The sequence below is a fragment of the Mauremys mutica genome, chromosome 8, assembly GCF_020497125.1.
Source record: "Mauremys mutica isolate MM-2020 ecotype Southern chromosome 8, ASM2049712v1, whole genome shotgun sequence".
Taxonomy (NCBI): domain Eukaryota; kingdom Metazoa; phylum Chordata; order Testudines; family Geoemydidae; genus Mauremys; species Mauremys mutica.
The window spans coordinates 81718820-81735500 of record NC_059079.1 but is presented as its reverse complement, the minus strand read 5'-3'; the positions used below and the strand labels follow the sequence as shown (position 1 = coordinate 81735500).

Sequence of the window (16681 nt, the reverse complement as noted above, 5' to 3'; positions counted from 1 at the left end):
AAAACTTGATAGACAAAGACAATAAGTATCTAAAATGACTATCCTAGACAAACAACCATGGAAACTAGCCGTAGGTCATTTAGAGTCTGATCCTGCTTCTACTCAAGTTGATGGAAAGACTCCCATTGGTTTCAGAGTGAGCAGGATAGGGCAAGAACCCCCTATTCAAACTCCACAGTTGAATTGTGAGGAGTTTGGTTATTATTATAGGCTCTCCATGTACTATCCTTTTGTGTGCCTGTCCTCGTAATTCAAAAGGCTCTATGTTGATTCATCTCCAGTTTAATTTGCCTCCACTAGGCATGTGCACAGTTTAACCAGCCAATATTCCACTGTTTGCTGTCATCTAGCTAAGCAAAATCTTTTCTGGTAGGCTGGATGGGGCCTTCTCTGCTGTAATTCACTGCATATAGTTACTGCACTGGACCACTCTTACTGCCACTTCAGGTGCTAAAGGGTTTGGTTTTCATATTTTTTTTTTTGCTTTTCTTTTCTTTTGCGCCAAAGAGTTACACATCTTCAGAAGTGTTAATGCTCTTAGTTTGGAAGAATTAATTTTCCAACCACAGGGAAGTCTTTGCCCCCGTTTGTTTAGTTAAGCAGTACACTAGAAAATGCGTTATTGCTCAGATAAAGTAACTACGTTAGCACTAGTCAAATTATTCTATGCCTAGATACTTAAATCTATGTAATGTCTGATTTTACAAAAAAAAATTAAAGGAACGCATAAACATAGTTGTATGTTTGTAGCTCAAAATCAGGCTTCATTGTTGAATCTAATTTAAAAGGTAGTAATATTCTGCTTATTGTCATTCCGCTATTTCACTAAAACCATTCAAAGGATGCACTTTACCAAAGGTTGGGAAAACATTAAAGACTGTGGTATTGTTGTACTGTAGCTTTAAAAGACCAAATCTTGGCATGATTCTGGTTCTCCAACTGGGACCTTCCCCATAAGCTAATGTTGTGAGCAAACATGGCAAAGTCCCCTACAACCCACCCACCTTTTTAATTTATAATTTATTCTACACACCCTTTCTGTCTAGATCAATTGTGAGATACCTCTAAATATTCTTCTCTCCAAACCTGTTACCCATCCTCTACTCCACATTACACATATATGAATAGGTTTCTGGCTGTACATACTGTACATTACATGGGCTCTGGATGTTATTGAACCCCATCTGTTTCACACAGCAACAAATATGGCAATTTCTATGCTCCTCAGGAGCATCAGCACAGAAGTCCTCTTTTGTAGTTTAATTAGCAGTAATCTCCATCTGGGGGAGGTGAGACATTTCACTTCGCTGGTTATAACACTTTGGCCAGGGTAAGGAGACCAAAAAAACCCCACCAATCTCTACATTTAATCAGCACTGCAGCATGGAGAGAGACAAACACACAGACACACAAAAGAAATCACAAAGTCAACTCACAGAATCTCCAAGTCACGCAGGGCTCTGAAGGCTCCATCTTCAATGCAGCTGATCTGGTTGTTGTCCAGTTGCCTGCAGGAAGGAAGGGAAAGTATGAAGGTTTGCTGGGTAACTAAGCTGCCTTAAAACACCGGGTTCCAATCTTTCCTGTCACTGAGGTGTCCCTCCACCCCCTTGCAGTCTTTGCTCGTCCCCCAGGAGGAGGCTTGCTCATAGCCTGCCACGCTGCTCTGTCTCTTCTCACTGACTGTCTGAAAGAACTGCACAGTACAGCACACTGAAGCCTGTCAGGTCTCAGTAAATATTAATTGCGCTTTTTTTTTCTTTCTTTCTTTCTTTTTTTTTTTTAAGGCAGAAGGGAGTAATTTCATTACATTAGGGCATCCAATCCATTATGAGCTTTTACCGTCATGTCACTGAAACAATTTCATTAAGCTAAAGGCCTGTAAATCATTGGAGGTCACTGCACTGCCCTCTGCGACCTCCCAGAATGCCTTTTTTTCTTTTACTGGAAGTTGCAGTCCTCTGTCCTGAAAGTACTAAATCTCAAGGCTTTATCTGCCCAAGAGCTGCAAGAGTGCGTGGGGAATATACCAATTCCAAATTAGACTCAACTAATCTAATTTTATAGTCTTTTTATTATTCTAAGCACCAAATGTCTGTGGTGTTAGAGGCTTCTCTCTATTGTTACTGGTCCCATCTGGTTGGCCATTCTATTGAAAGATTTTTCACTAAATACAGGTTCTGCCTAACTGTATCAGTGAGATAAATCCATTGATAGAAAATATTCAAGAAATTGTGTGTGCGCGCGCACACACACACACACACACACACAATTACAATCTTAATAATGTAGTACTTTGCTATGAAACAAGTGTAATTTAATACACCTAAGATTGATTTTTCACATTTATTTTACCAAGATATCTATGTTTAAATATATTTTACAGTATTTGGGAACATATGGGTACATATGCATACGTGTGCATTTCAACTAAAAAATTATTTTTTCCTGCTCCATGTGCTTGAATCAAAATGTACAATTTAAGGATTTAAGTCCTTATGTATCTGATAATTTAAATTACACTGTAAAAAAAAATCCGTATTATATGATACTGGATAAGCTATACATACATTTGAATACAATACAGACATTGCAAAAGATGTGAATACACACCCCTTGTTCTGTGTGATCCTTTGCCTAGACCACAATGTTGGCGGGACTGTCTGTTCTGCATGTCTGTATAGTATTTAGCACAATGGTGCTATGATCTTTTGGGGATTTATAGATGCAACTGCATATTAAGCAAAATTATTATAACTATTATATGCACAGTGTACATATACACACTTGCACCAGTACAGATATGATAATGTGGTGTGGTAGAAAAATCATCATCCTCTGTACTCTGCACTGTACAGACATTTAAGAAACCATGTATTGCCCCAGCAACCTTCCAGTGAAAGTAGAAATAAACCATCAACTAGACACAATAATAACTACAATACAATAAAAAAGATAGATAGAATATTTTTAGGTAGAAAGCATGTGTTAATTTAAAGTTCTAAATGACTGTAGCATTGATTTTGAATCTTCATGAATGACCACATAGGTACAAATTGATCCTACTGATATATATTATGCTGAGTTTGTATATATCTAAAGTCCAAGTGTCATCTACCCAAGCTGATGTGGTACCATCGTAACAGACCAGGCTCAGTAAACTCCAAGCTTTTTATGATTTAAAGTGTATGAAAAATCATACTGATTATCAAGGCTTCCAAACAGCTTACAAACATAAACCCAGTTTCAGTTTCTCACAGATCTCATAACTTAACAAAACATGATGAATTTGGCAAATCTTTGCGCAGTATCCCTCATGCTGAACCAAAAGATGTAACATAATCTAAAGGGGATCACACACACACACAAACTGCATCTTTTGGGGGTAGACGGACGATGTTGCTGAGGGACTACTTTTTGGATTTTTATTTACTGGTGGTTTCTGAAACGTTAACATTTGTCACTTTACTGGAACGGTGTCTACATGATAATTTAGGTGTCAAGATTGCTGTAACAAGCATTAAAAATGGAGTAAAACACATTACTGCTGTGTGTGTATTTAAGAACTTTATATTGCAACTTGCTTCCTCATGTACATTATTCATCTAATTCACATGTGCTTTGCATTTGATGTTAAAGAAAAAGCACGTTAAAGAAAAAGCAAGAGCCAGCGATTAGGTGAACACGGGAACCATCTATTTCTTTCTTTTCAAACTCATTAGGTTGTGTTGCCAAGTTTTAACTGAGGTATGGGATGCTACCTACTTTACTGCCAAATATGCTAAGATCTAAGTAAATAAGCCCAGAGTGATTAATATATGTATTCAACATCAGAAAGCCTTCTGTTAGTCATATAAGTCTACTTAAACAGCGCTGGGTTTTTTTTGTTTGTTTTTTAAGAATGCTGTTCTGTTGCTTGGATTTTATGGTAAAATTTATTTAATAAATCATATACAGCTCTCTGTGGGCCCAATACTGCCAACAGTAACTACCAAGCTTAATGCCTGTGGGGTCTATTAATCAACGGGACCATTCACAGTAGTAAGGTAAGCACTACATGCTTTGCAGAGCTGGTATATTCATAGGATCAGGCCCCAAATTATTAAGCTTTCTAGAGGGATCTCATTTTGCATTAGTTATACCCTACCCTTTAGGACTAATTTCAGCTTCCTAACAAACAAGCTATAGGAGCACGATGTCTGAAAGACAGCCAGGTTAAGCATTTAGAGAACGCAACAGGGGGCCAGTGTCACCTGAGTTTTAGTCTTAGTTCTGTAAATGATTAAGGCCCCAATCCTGCAAACACTTATTCATGGGCTTAATTTTAAGCATGCAAATTATCCCTCTGAAGACAATGGGATTAATCACCATCTTAAATTTAATCGTGTGCTTTTTTGCAAGATTGGGGAATCAAATCATATGCCGTGATACTCAAAATGGACAACTTGTGCTTTTAAAGAAAAAAATCAGGATCTGAGAAAAGCTACATCATACATGGAAAAACTGAAGAGTCAGAGAAAAAAAATAGAGGACGCAGGACTACATTTCCCTGAGTTACACATTGTACCACAACTGTCTCCACTTATCACTTAGATCTGAACGTAGTGTTCAAACATGCACATAAAGGAACTACATATTCATTTGTCAGCTATTACTAGCTTTCAGGTAAGTTTAAAAAATGACATCCGTTTTATGAGACAGTTTTGTGTGTCAGTTTTCAGACATTTGTTGAAGAGATTTTTCTCCTTGCTATTACCAAAATAATGTAACTAAGGAAGGCTGCATGGTTAGAGCAAAGGACAGGAGGACATCAGCCCTGGGTTCTGGTATTCTTCTGCCACTCACATGATGTGTGATCTTTGGAAAGTCACTCTTTACCTGACTTTCTCCCCACCTATGAAATGAATACAACACTGACCACATGGGGATGTTTTGAGGCTTATCTAACACTTGCAAAGTGGTTGGATTGCCTCTTATGAAAGGAACTATAAAATGTGCCCACTGCAATTATGAAAGTGGGTCTTTGTATAGCTGGCTGGAAGAAAAGGGGGTTTAATCCCTGTAGAGCTCCCTTATAGCAAGTAGGGAGAAATGGGAAAGTTCATAGGGATGCACGGGAAGGGCAGGAGGCAGATGGGGCCAGGTTAGGACAAGGTCACTGCATTTTCCTTCATGCTGACTAGAAGAGTAGTGGGGTATTTATGTCCCAAGCAACCTCTTTACTAGTACTGGGCTACCCACACATGTACTTGGCAAATGGGTTCTCTTTTGACCCACTGTGGGAATTATGCTAATTTCCCTATTCTTTTCAGGGCTGAGAAGGAATTTTCCCCTTACCCCCGGATTGGCCAAAGCCAGCTCATTTTTTTCACCTTCCCCACAGCTGTTCTGTGACCTTGTGGGGTGGAGTAAGGGGATTAGGTTATACTGTCACAATTTACGACATAAAACTTGTGGTGGATTTCCAGTGCACATACTTGGTATAGAAGGGATACAGTTATTGGACAAAATGGATTGGGAAAGGATTTAGAGGAAAGCATTCCTTAAGGAAATTAAATAAGGGGGAGGGGAGTTGGGGCTCTTACATCTCATCAGCAGGGAGCCAACCCCCTCCTTTTCCAGTCCCCCTTAAACGGGTTAAGGAAGAGGGTTTGGGGCTCCTAGCTCTTGTCAGTGGGAAGCTGACCCCCTCCTTCCTAAGCTGTACAATATGTTGCCTGGTACCCCTGGATATTATAAGTGAATCAAGTTGCAGCCTAAATTAAACCACATCCACGGCCTCCTGTCTTTCTTCCACACAGACGGAGAGATACAATGTATTCTTAGGAATATGTTTGGATAAAATTAACAATTTGAACTGGGAAAGAAAATAACAGAGGAAACAAACTGCATCTTTCCACTCTGGAAGTCGCTCCTGGGATATTACTGGAGCCTCTGAACAGCAAGCAGACTTACAATATGCATCATGTAGACTGTGATAACTAGAAACAAAGGTGGTGGTGGTGGAGGGATCGAGGAAGGAGTGCCAGATTTAATTTTGAACCTCCAGGCTTTTGTCAGGTTAAGACGGATCCCTAACATTAACAGGAATTAAAGTGTTTGTGTAGGTTTAAATGGTAAACCCCTCATGACTAATTTCATACATTAGACACTGGACTTGGGTCCATGGCCTTTGTCAAAAGTGTCTCTTGCTTTGACGTCAGCAAGCACGGGAAACCCTGCAACATATGTGTGATTAAATAGCTGCTCTGACTTCACCCAAGAGGCTTCAGGGAACTGAAACTTCTATGACAGGCAATTAGCTCCCACTAGACAATAACAACAGCTACAGATATATAACAAAAGAATTCAGGAAAAAAAAGAGTAAAATTGGGTATCAAGGAAAAGATGTATTAGCTACTTAAGATAAAGGTAACATTTGAGACAGGAACACTTGAAGCTTGTAAATTGTTGACTGAAGAAATGACATATTCCTTTTTTAAATAAATCTGCTCTTGCAGATATAAAAAATAATCATGGAACTATAGGGCAAGAAGGGGACAACTAGTCTATCCCTCTGCATTGAGGCAGGATTAATTATACCGAACATACACCGTGTATATGTATAATAATATGGTGTTATGAACAGTATAATTTCATGTCACCCATTTACTACTCAAGTGTTTTCAATAAGAAGCATAGAAAATATAAATTATAATTGACCAAGAAATTGTGTGACTAACGGATAATTATTGGTCTTTAAAACTGGCATTTTATAATACAAAATTAAGATAAAACATCTTTAGTTAAAATTGAGAAACAATGCTGCACCCCTATAACTATTAAATCCTTATATTTCAACTGTTATTTAATCCAAGAGATGGAGCTAAATTCTAGCACCAAATTCCCATGATACTGCAACACTTTGGCTCATATATTTGGATTTGCATATTATCTACCATAAGGTGAGAGTTAAATTTCAAATTTCATTCTAAGAAAGAATAGGATTTCAAAATGTTGATTTCCTTTTGCCATTAAAAATCCTTTAATATTCAAAAATCTAAATTGATCATTTTGGTAATTATTCTGCAAATAACACTTCCTTTGTTCTATAACCAGATACCAAATGCAATAGAATTAACTACCTTTTGTGCAACTAACAAACCTATGTACAGAAAGAAAGAGCCCATCAAGCACTAAGCATGTTGAAACAACAAGCTACTTTATTTTACTATATTTTGTTTATTTGCAGTATAGGAAGATATTTTTTAAATGTAAGAACATGAGTCAGGACATTGTAGAATCCAAATGATCTAGTCAAAGAACAGACAGAATACTAGTTTAATTAATGTCTTCACTTTGTATTCCTGGTCTGGAGCCTAGTTAAAAATTTAAACACGGATCTGTTTTAACAAGGACTATTATGCATACTTTGCAGTTATTTTCATTTAATACATTTTATTTCCTGTATTTTATATTACTATTTAGCATACATGTTTCTTAAGTGGAAGAATAGTTTTTCATCCTAATAGTTGTTCATTTAAGAGAACTCTACACTAATACAAATGCACATGACAGATTAATATCTCAGAAGCATGTCATGTGTTAGCTAATGAAAAAATATTTCACACATCAATAAGAAATGTCAACAACAAATTCATTTTCACATTAAAATATTTTACTGTGTTTTAGACAGATTTTTTACGGACATTTAGTGGGAAGGTGCTTTGACTGTACCTATTTTTTTTTTTTTTTTTAAAGAACACTGCCAAGGAATTTAGCCCCAAAATTAAGATTAATCAGTCCTCCAAAATACTCGTTTTGATAGATTTGTTCATAGGAACTTTTTCTTAAAACTCCAGAGGAAACAACTGTTTGGATGTATTTCCTCTGCAGTGTATCCATTCCAATAGTACAGCACTTAGATTGTTCATAAGAACCAGAAACAGACTAGTCTACATTTGCTGTCCGAATCTAGAGTCTGATCCCGCAGATGCTTAAGCACATGAATAATTTGAAGAAAATTGGCCCAACACACATAAGTAAAATTGATCACATGCCTAAGAATTAAAGGATTGGGCGTTTAAAGGGGTTTCATACATACAGAAACTCCCTAGAGGGGGTCCGGAGGTACACATTTTTAATTCTTTCAGTTTCAATAATCAACAAGTGTATTAACAAAAGAAGAGGGAATTTTGAAAACATTGTTTGTAATCAATTTCCATTTTTCACACTTAATTTTACTCATCTTTGAAGAATTGCAACAAAACAATTAAAATCTCTGATAATTTAAAAAAATGTGTAGGTTAAATAAATTGTTGTTACCATTAAAATACAGGTTGAATGGGGTAAAAATGCTGGAGCAGTCTATAAGGGGGAAGAGCTAAAGTGATCAGTCTGTAATCCAGCTCTGACATTTTGAGCCTTACTCCAGAATTGCGTCTTTTTATGATAGTATGGTTTTGGAGACAGCAACAGTCAAAACACTATGCAGAAATAGGTCATCTGCATAGCATAACTGGTCAAGTGTGATCAATTCTCAGTCCCATTCTGTGTTACCAAGGTTGTTAAGTAACAGACCAGTTTTTTTGTTTAAATATTCTGCAGACTATGAAGTTTAAAGTTACCAATATTTGCTCTCTCTGTAAATAAAATTACCTGGCTTTGTTATTTTGGGGGCAAGCAGCATTTTATATAAACATCACATCAATTTAAAGCAATACTTAAATAACAATTAAAAAATTAAAACCTTCCTCCCCTCCCCCACATCCAACGTCTCCTTTCAATTTCATGGTATTTACAACATCCTTATTTTACTGTCCCCAGTTACTGATGTAACGAATAGTGCATACCAAACACACAAATGGCTGTCTCCATAGCAATTGGGGCAGGTTTTGTGGTTTCCCTAGTTACTCCTGACTGATAACCATCTGTTGTTCTTCATTGCCATAGGCCCAACAGGAGGGGGAGGGAAGAAATCAGAAAGATAAAATCGGTGATTGTTAGATCATTTGAAAAGGTAACTTTTGTATACTTTTTTTAACCTCCCCCATTCCCTGGAAAGTATTTGTACTTATTTGGGTTCCAGTTTGGTCTTTTACTTTCAATAAATGTGAACTAAAATATCTTTGTGTAGAAGACGACTCTATTGCCAAGCTGGATCAAAGAGGGCATTACCCCGAGAGCAAAAAGTTGCAAGTCTTTCACTAAATTGATACAATTTTACATTCACTTTCACACTTTTCCTTTTGAGCAAGAATCACAAGGGCTCTAAGGTTCCATTCACAAAACAGGAGGAGGAAGAGGTGGTGCTGCTCTTAGACCCAATAGTCCAGTTATTTGGGTACTCACCTGAAATGTGGGAGGGAGACCAAGGTTAAAATCCCTGCTCTGCAACAGGAATTTTAAACCAGGTCTTTCCCACTCTAAGGAGAGTGCCCTGACAACCAGTCCATAGGCTATTCTGGAATGGATCTCTCAATCTCTCCTGCTGAAGCTGTTCCACTTTGTATATATAATGACTGACAAAGGGATTTGAACTTGGGTCTCCCACGATAGCTATAGAATCATTCTCAGTCACTCTCTCTCTCTGGCCCAATGACTATTCAAGTATTTTATGGCTTCAACAGGAGAGTCTGAGAGACACACAACCCAGAATAGCCAATAGTCTGGTGGTTAAAGGCATTAGTTAAGGAGTGGGAAGATTTGAGTTCAAGTCCTTGCTCTAGGAAAGGGATTCAAACCTGAGTTTCCTACATCCCAGACGTGTACCCTAAACACTGGGCTATTGGATATAACAGGATTGCTTTGTCCTCCTCCTCCTGTTTTGTGAATCTAGCCCTTCATTTCCTTAGCTTTTATTAAAAAGAGGTTAATAATGCCCAGAAACTGAATATTTAATGTAAAAAAAATAATTGTTCAACCCAGCACTGTCAGAGAACCAAAAACTCAGTTCTTTGTCCATCTCTAGCCATGGTGTAGCAAAGCAAGATTATTTAACAAGGGTGCTTGGCAGAAATTGTATAAGTTTCATATTTCATTGTTTGTGACATTGTAAACGCATGTCTTTGAGGGAAGACTCAGGTTTCTAACCCTATAAGAAGGCATGTATTCTCTGGAGAACTTGAAGGGAGATAAGATGGAGTGATGATGATGAAGATGGGACATATGACAGATCTTAACCACTAAGATAGCCTGTGAGCTACCCAGGGGTCAGTCACCCACACTCACTCATCTAAAAAATCAAGAGGAAGATGGAGCAGGTGGCAGTATTGTTGCTGAATCTCCAGGCATTTGTTCACTCAAGTCACACCAGTTCCATTACTTTAATTGTTTTGTATATTCTGTTCTACCACCTTGTAGTCAATATCCATTCAATTTTTATGGATGACTTGAGAAAAAACCAAATGAGCCAAAGACAAATGAGAAGATTAAAAATAAGGGATACATAATACCAAAGTAATAAATTGTTCTGAGATAGTCCATACATTATAGCACCAAAATCACCTGGACATTTAGATTTTACTTTAAAAGGGGAAAAAAGAGAAAAGTTTGTGGATGGTTTTTAAATCAGAAACTGAAGATTCAGACTACACTGAAAATATACTGAAGAATATCCAAGATGAAGGACAGCTAGTGTATTGACTACATCATCTTAGCAACATGCCACTGAATTATTAAACTGGACCTTTGGATAATAAGCCCACTAGATAGTTTGTTGAGTTGCAAACTGGGATCAGCAGCCAACAAAATAATTCCAGTAAGTGATTCTGGTTTACCAATATTCTATTTGTTTCTTAAGTTCCAGCAGTGCCAAGGAGGTGGGAGGGAGTTTTAAATATCTCAGTGCATCCCTTTCTACACACAGTTCCTCTATACCTCAAAACTACTGCTCAATTAATAATGATTTGACTTGAACTGACAGTCACAGTGGCATTTGTAGTGAAGGCTATAGATTTCAAGCTGATGCTTTACCCTTAAATCATGCTATTATGACTAGTAATAGCCAGGGTTTCCCCAATATGGAGCATTCTTAGCGTAGGCCTAGTCCTCATAGGCTTTCCTAAGGAGCTGTAGAGGGCAAATACAGGAAAGGTGTGGGGGCTGGTGTTCAGATGATCAGGTGCTGCATATGACTGGAGCCAGCTCAGAACACCAACAGAATGCAGCTATCTGTTAATATGCTGACATGGCAAAAGTGACTCTGCCCTTGAGGCACTGAGGTTAGATTATTCTAAAGAGCTTTATTATGGGTCACTGAAAAATTAAGTAGTGCACAATAAGCCTCCTTGATTGCTCTAAGGGAGTGAGTATGGGGACAAAAGGTATTCTGTTTTACTATTGCTTTATTCTCTTCTCTGTCTGTCTCAGTATGAAGAGAGTTGAAGAATTGGGTTTGCATATTTAAATGCCCTGGGTCCAAGATACTAGGTCCCTCACCAAAAGCTCTTAAGCAAAGTAAGCAGTCATAGGACAAAAGGGAAGATCCTCTCATGGATCAGTAATTGGTTAAAAGTCAGGAAACAAAGGGTAAGAATAAATGGCAGTTTTCAAAATAGAGATCGACAGATAGTGGTGTCCCCCAGGGTTCTGTACTGGAACCAGTGCTGTTCAACATATTCATAAATGATCTTGAAAAAAAGAGTAAACAGTGAAGTGGCAAAATTTTCAGATGATACAGAATTACTCAAGAGATCTCACAAAACTGGGTGAGTGGGCAAAATAATGTCAAATGAACTTCAATGTTGATAAATGCAAAGTAATGCACATTGGAAAACGTAATCCCAACTATACATATAAAATGATGGGGCCTAAATTAGCTGTTAACACTCAAGAAAGACATTTTGGAGTCATTATGGATAGTTCCCTAAAAACATCCACTCAATGTGCAGCAGCAATCAAAAAAACTAACCAAATGTTAGGATCCATTAGGAAAGGAATAGATAATAAGGCAGAAAATATCATAATGACTCTATATAAATGCATGGTATGCCCACACCTTGAATACTGCATGCAGATGTGGTCACCTCATCTCAAAAAAACATATATTAGAATTGGAAAAGGTAGATAAGGGCAACAAAAATGATTACAGGAATGGAACAGCTTCAGTATGAGGAGAGATTAAAAAGAATGGGACTCTACAGCATGGAAAGGAGATGACTAAAAGGGGATATGATAGAGGGCTACAAAATCTTGACTGGTGTGGAAAAAGTGAATAAGGAAATGTTATTTACTTCTTCACATAACATAATAATTAGGGGTCACCCCAATGAAATTAAAAGGCAGGAGGTTTAAAACAAACCAAAGGAAGTACTTCTTCACACAACGCACAACCTGTGGAACGCTTTGCCAGGAAATGTTGTAAAGGCCAAAACTATAACAGGGTTCAAAAAAGAATTAGCTAAGTTCATGGAGGATAGGTCTATCAACAGCTATTAGCCAGGATGGTCGTGGATGCAATCCCAAGCTCTGGATATTCCTAGCCAGAAACTGGAAGTGGACAACAGGGAATGCCTGTTTGCTCAATTCCTCAGAATTGGACACTGTTGGAAGACAGCATACTGGGCTAGATGGATCATTGGTAATGGCTAGGCAGGCAGCGATGTGTGATTGGCTAAAAATTGCACACATCCTGTTATTTTTGTCTTCTCCACACACGTGCCAGTCCAACACTCTTGTTTGCCTCATGAACTTATGTCTTGTCTTTTAGACTTTTAGCAAATTGGAGCGTTTTCTGCATGTCTGTATCGTGCCTAACTCAACGGAGCCCTGACTTGGTTGGCCTTTGGGTACTTCTGCAATATAAATGGGAAGCGACAATGTTGTTTAGAAATGGCCAATGTCTAGCCCTCATGGCAAATGACTTGATTTATATAATACTGTTAGAAGCCCCGCCATTCTGATAAGATGTGAAATCGAAGACATTCCACTACAACTGAAGACAACTGGCTACCCAGCTGAAGATCTTATTGCACTTTTCTAAAAGAGCAAGCATTCTGTTGTTCACTGCTGTATGTATAGTATTATTGAGTGTGTAATACCTGCAAGATTTACCTAAGGTGTTATTGCAATACCTATACCTGTATCTAGCAAACCGTGTTGTAAAAAGCTGCGGGATATTTAGTGAACAAGAGGTGCTAGATAAAACCAAATTGCATTTTATTGTCTATTTGCTTTCCTTTTTAGGATGAAAAATGAATATTTAAAAAAAAAAGTAAATCAAGAGAAAACCCAGAAAGGGGGAAAAAAGGCAATTAGATAATTGTTGGTTTGGTAAATATGAACTTTTTTTGTAATAAGTCAGCAGTAATTCTGTTGTTGGTGGTCATCTTTGGGTCCCACTGAATTTAACTAGCTTTATATGTGTTGTATAGAATGCAGACACTCAATGGGTGCTTTAGAAATGTACACTGAAAATTAAATTAAATTAAATTGTACAAAGATTAATATCAAAGACTAAATGCTCCTTTAGTATTCAGTGAACATTCATTTAATTTGTGTAACATTTACTAAATAAGCTACCACATAGATTTAGTTTTACAAGCATTTTGTAACCAATATTTTTACTTAATATTAATCTCTCTCTCTCTCTATGTCAAGATCGCAGTACACTTTTTTTAGTTAGCAGATCACTTACCTTGTGAGCAGCACTCTACTGAATCTCTCTGTGTAGTAAAAGTGCACACAACATTTGTGACGAATCTTGCATATATCCTTTCTTTCCCTCTAAATTAAATTGTGTGACCATTTTACTTAATTCAAAATATCAGCTGGCATATATCTATTGTAGGTACTTATCTGACCTGCTTCACCAAAGTATATGAGTCTCTCACAATCTTTCATGTATTTATCGGTCCAACTTGCAGATACACACCTGATAGCAGGATGAGGTTTTCTAAGACCTCAGGAATTCCATCTCCAGAATATCTACATTATTTTTTTTAATTAAAAAAATTTCTAATGTCAAGTGTTAGCCCAGAGTGAAGGAAACCAGAGATTTTACAATGGAAAAGCAGAAAACTTAAGAATGATGATACAATGGATCAGTATTGATAATGTAAGCATCACGGCACAGTGCAGTTATAAAGATAAAAGGAGAAAATTTTACACATGATATTACAGTATTAAGGTTTTTATTGAATCAATATATCTCTAATTAAAAGTAATACTATCAGGAAGCAGTATTGGTACCCGATATGATCATGTAAGCCTAGTTCTTGTGTAGGATTTAAAGCAGTCAAACAGATACTAATACACGTCATTCAGCTTTCCTTCTGGATCTCTATTACCTTTGAGAGATCAGCTGATACGCAAAGAATATCTCAGCTCTGAATCTGAAGCATCATAGTTTAGAAATCTAGATACAAAGGGGCAACCATAATCTTAAAGACTGCATATGTTACCAAAAACAAACCATGCGCCAGTTCCAGGTGGGTTTATTCCTCTGTTTTGCAGAGGGACACATTTCTAATATGACAGTTAGAAAGTTTCAGTTTATCTCTAGGGGAAGCATTTCTAATTAGGGCGATGGTGAAAGAATTATGCCTTACAGAAGGTGATAAAATGTTTAAAAAAAAATCAAACAAACCCACTCTCTCCAAATATAAAATACTTTTACTCCTGAGTGACAAATAAGGATTTAGACACATGTGGTCTATTTTTGTGAGACATGTGGCTAAATTATTTTTAACTTAAATAATGTTTCAAACAGGAAATATTGAAGATATAGGTTTACGTTCAGATATTTCTTTCTATAACAGGAATTAATACTTTTTTCTGTGGAATTTGTGGCTGTTTTATTTTGTTAATGAAGTCATTTTAAAAAGTAAAACCCCCAGGGCCTCTTAGGCAACTTTATTTGGCAAATGTAAACAGCCATATATCTACCCTGATCATCCATATTAATTATTAACCATTCACTAATTGTTCAAAGAGCTTCATGAAACTGGAGTTATCGGCTAAGAAGTTGAAATGCAGCACACACAGTCAAACTCAATCTGCAAAGTAAGACTTGCAACCATTCTTTCTTGCTTCCAAATTCCTTTATACAGATTTTCTTCATCAATATATCCATTAAAGAGATAACTGCTTTTCCCTCACCAACCAAGTAATCAATAGGAAGTCCAAGACAAATACATGTTTGAGTGTATTAGCTGCTATTCCCTAACAGGTTCAGGTAGCAGTTTGGGTCAGAATGGCCGTCAGTAATCTTAGCTGACTATTATAACCCAACTTCAAAATGTCTGAATCATAATGAAAGGAGAAAGCACTTTCATAAAATATACAGAGACAAGATCTGTCCCCAAATTGTTTTTTAATCTTTTTTATCTTAGTCTTGCTACTAAAACAACAACACTTTTGTAAGTATGTAAAGAAGATACCTGTGCAATCTTGGCTTGGTAGTATATTTCTCCATTCCTTATCATCTTCACCCATCTAATTCAGAATGTCTGCTTGCCTAAATTATTGACAACAGGATCTTGCTGCTTAACCCCTTCAGTGCCTGAAGGTTAACACCTAATTAAGCTCTATGGTTACTCAAGAGAAAACATATAAGCAACACCCTTAAAAAAGCAATGTGAGTTAGTGGTAGCAAGGAAAAGGCTTGGCAATCAGTCTGTTCAACTATATTTTAAACCGTTTTAAAAAAAAACAAGGAGTCCTTGTGGCACCTTAGAGACTACCAAATTTATTTGGGCATAAGCTTTCGTGGGCTAGAACCCACTTAATCAGATGCATGAAGTGGAAAAAACAGAAGGTAGTATAAATACATGAAAAGATGGGAGTTGTCTTATCAAGTGTTTGGTCTTGGGTTCTAGCTCATGAAAGCTTATGCCCAAATAAATTTGGTAGTCTCTAAGGTGCCACAAGTATTCCTCGTTGCTTTTGCTGATACAGACTAACACGGCTACCACTCTGAAACCTTAAATCACTTTGGCTCATTGTATCATCTTGGGCAAATCACTTGGCATCCCTGCAACCATCATCCCAACTGTAAGGAAGATTTTAAAATCGTTTCTCAGACATCTGGGATGATGACGGAGATGGCTTATAAAAACTTCACATTTGTATTGGAATGTTTTTATGTGCCATGTCTTAGCTCATCTTGTGCATTGTCCATTATTCTCACCATCTACTTAAATGGGAATTAAACGTAAGTATTGTGATAAAACGTGTTTATTAAATACAATACACTATTATTACATTTTGACCTTCTAATATTCTCAGCTTTGACTGCCTGGCTATTTATAGCAAAAATTTCACAGGTAAGTTACCTAAGTCATTTTAAGAAGATTAGTGTGCTAAAAAAATAAAAATGAAAATGTAAAAAACAACAAAAAACACTTCACTTTGTCAATTTAAAAAAAAAGATTCTATTTAATGAGTATCACACTCTGAAAACTTGGAACTCAAAATTATCATTGGATTATTGTACTACTGTTTGTGGCTTGGAAAACAAACTTTAAATGACACTCTCTCCGATTAAAAAAAGACAACAAAATACTGGGTCAAGGATCACATTCACAGAGGGACCAAATTCTACCATCTGTTACACACGTGCATCCCTATAGATGTTAATGGGACTAGAAGGGGGCAGAGAAAAAAAGCAAAATTTGATCCCACAGGCTCTTACTAGGGAAAAAGTGAGGAACATTTTGTTGTGGATATAAAATTAATTTCTTTCTGTTGCTCTCAGGAGGGC

At 37.0% G+C, this 16681-nt stretch overlaps 1 protein-coding gene across 2 annotated transcripts in view; it reads right to left on the bottom strand.

Annotated features, from left to right (window-relative positions):
• The window catches only part of SLIT3 (slit guidance ligand 3), a 768837-nt gene that overhangs the window by 319565 nt on the left and 432591 nt on the right, over positions 1-16681 (bottom strand). For both annotated transcript variants that reach the window (XM_045026794.1, XM_045026795.1), the window contains one exon: positions 1437-1508. In XM_045026794.1, the coding sequence (XP_044882729.1) occupies positions 1437-1508 (72 nt within the window). The remainder of the gene's footprint in view (positions 1-1436; positions 1509-16681) is intronic.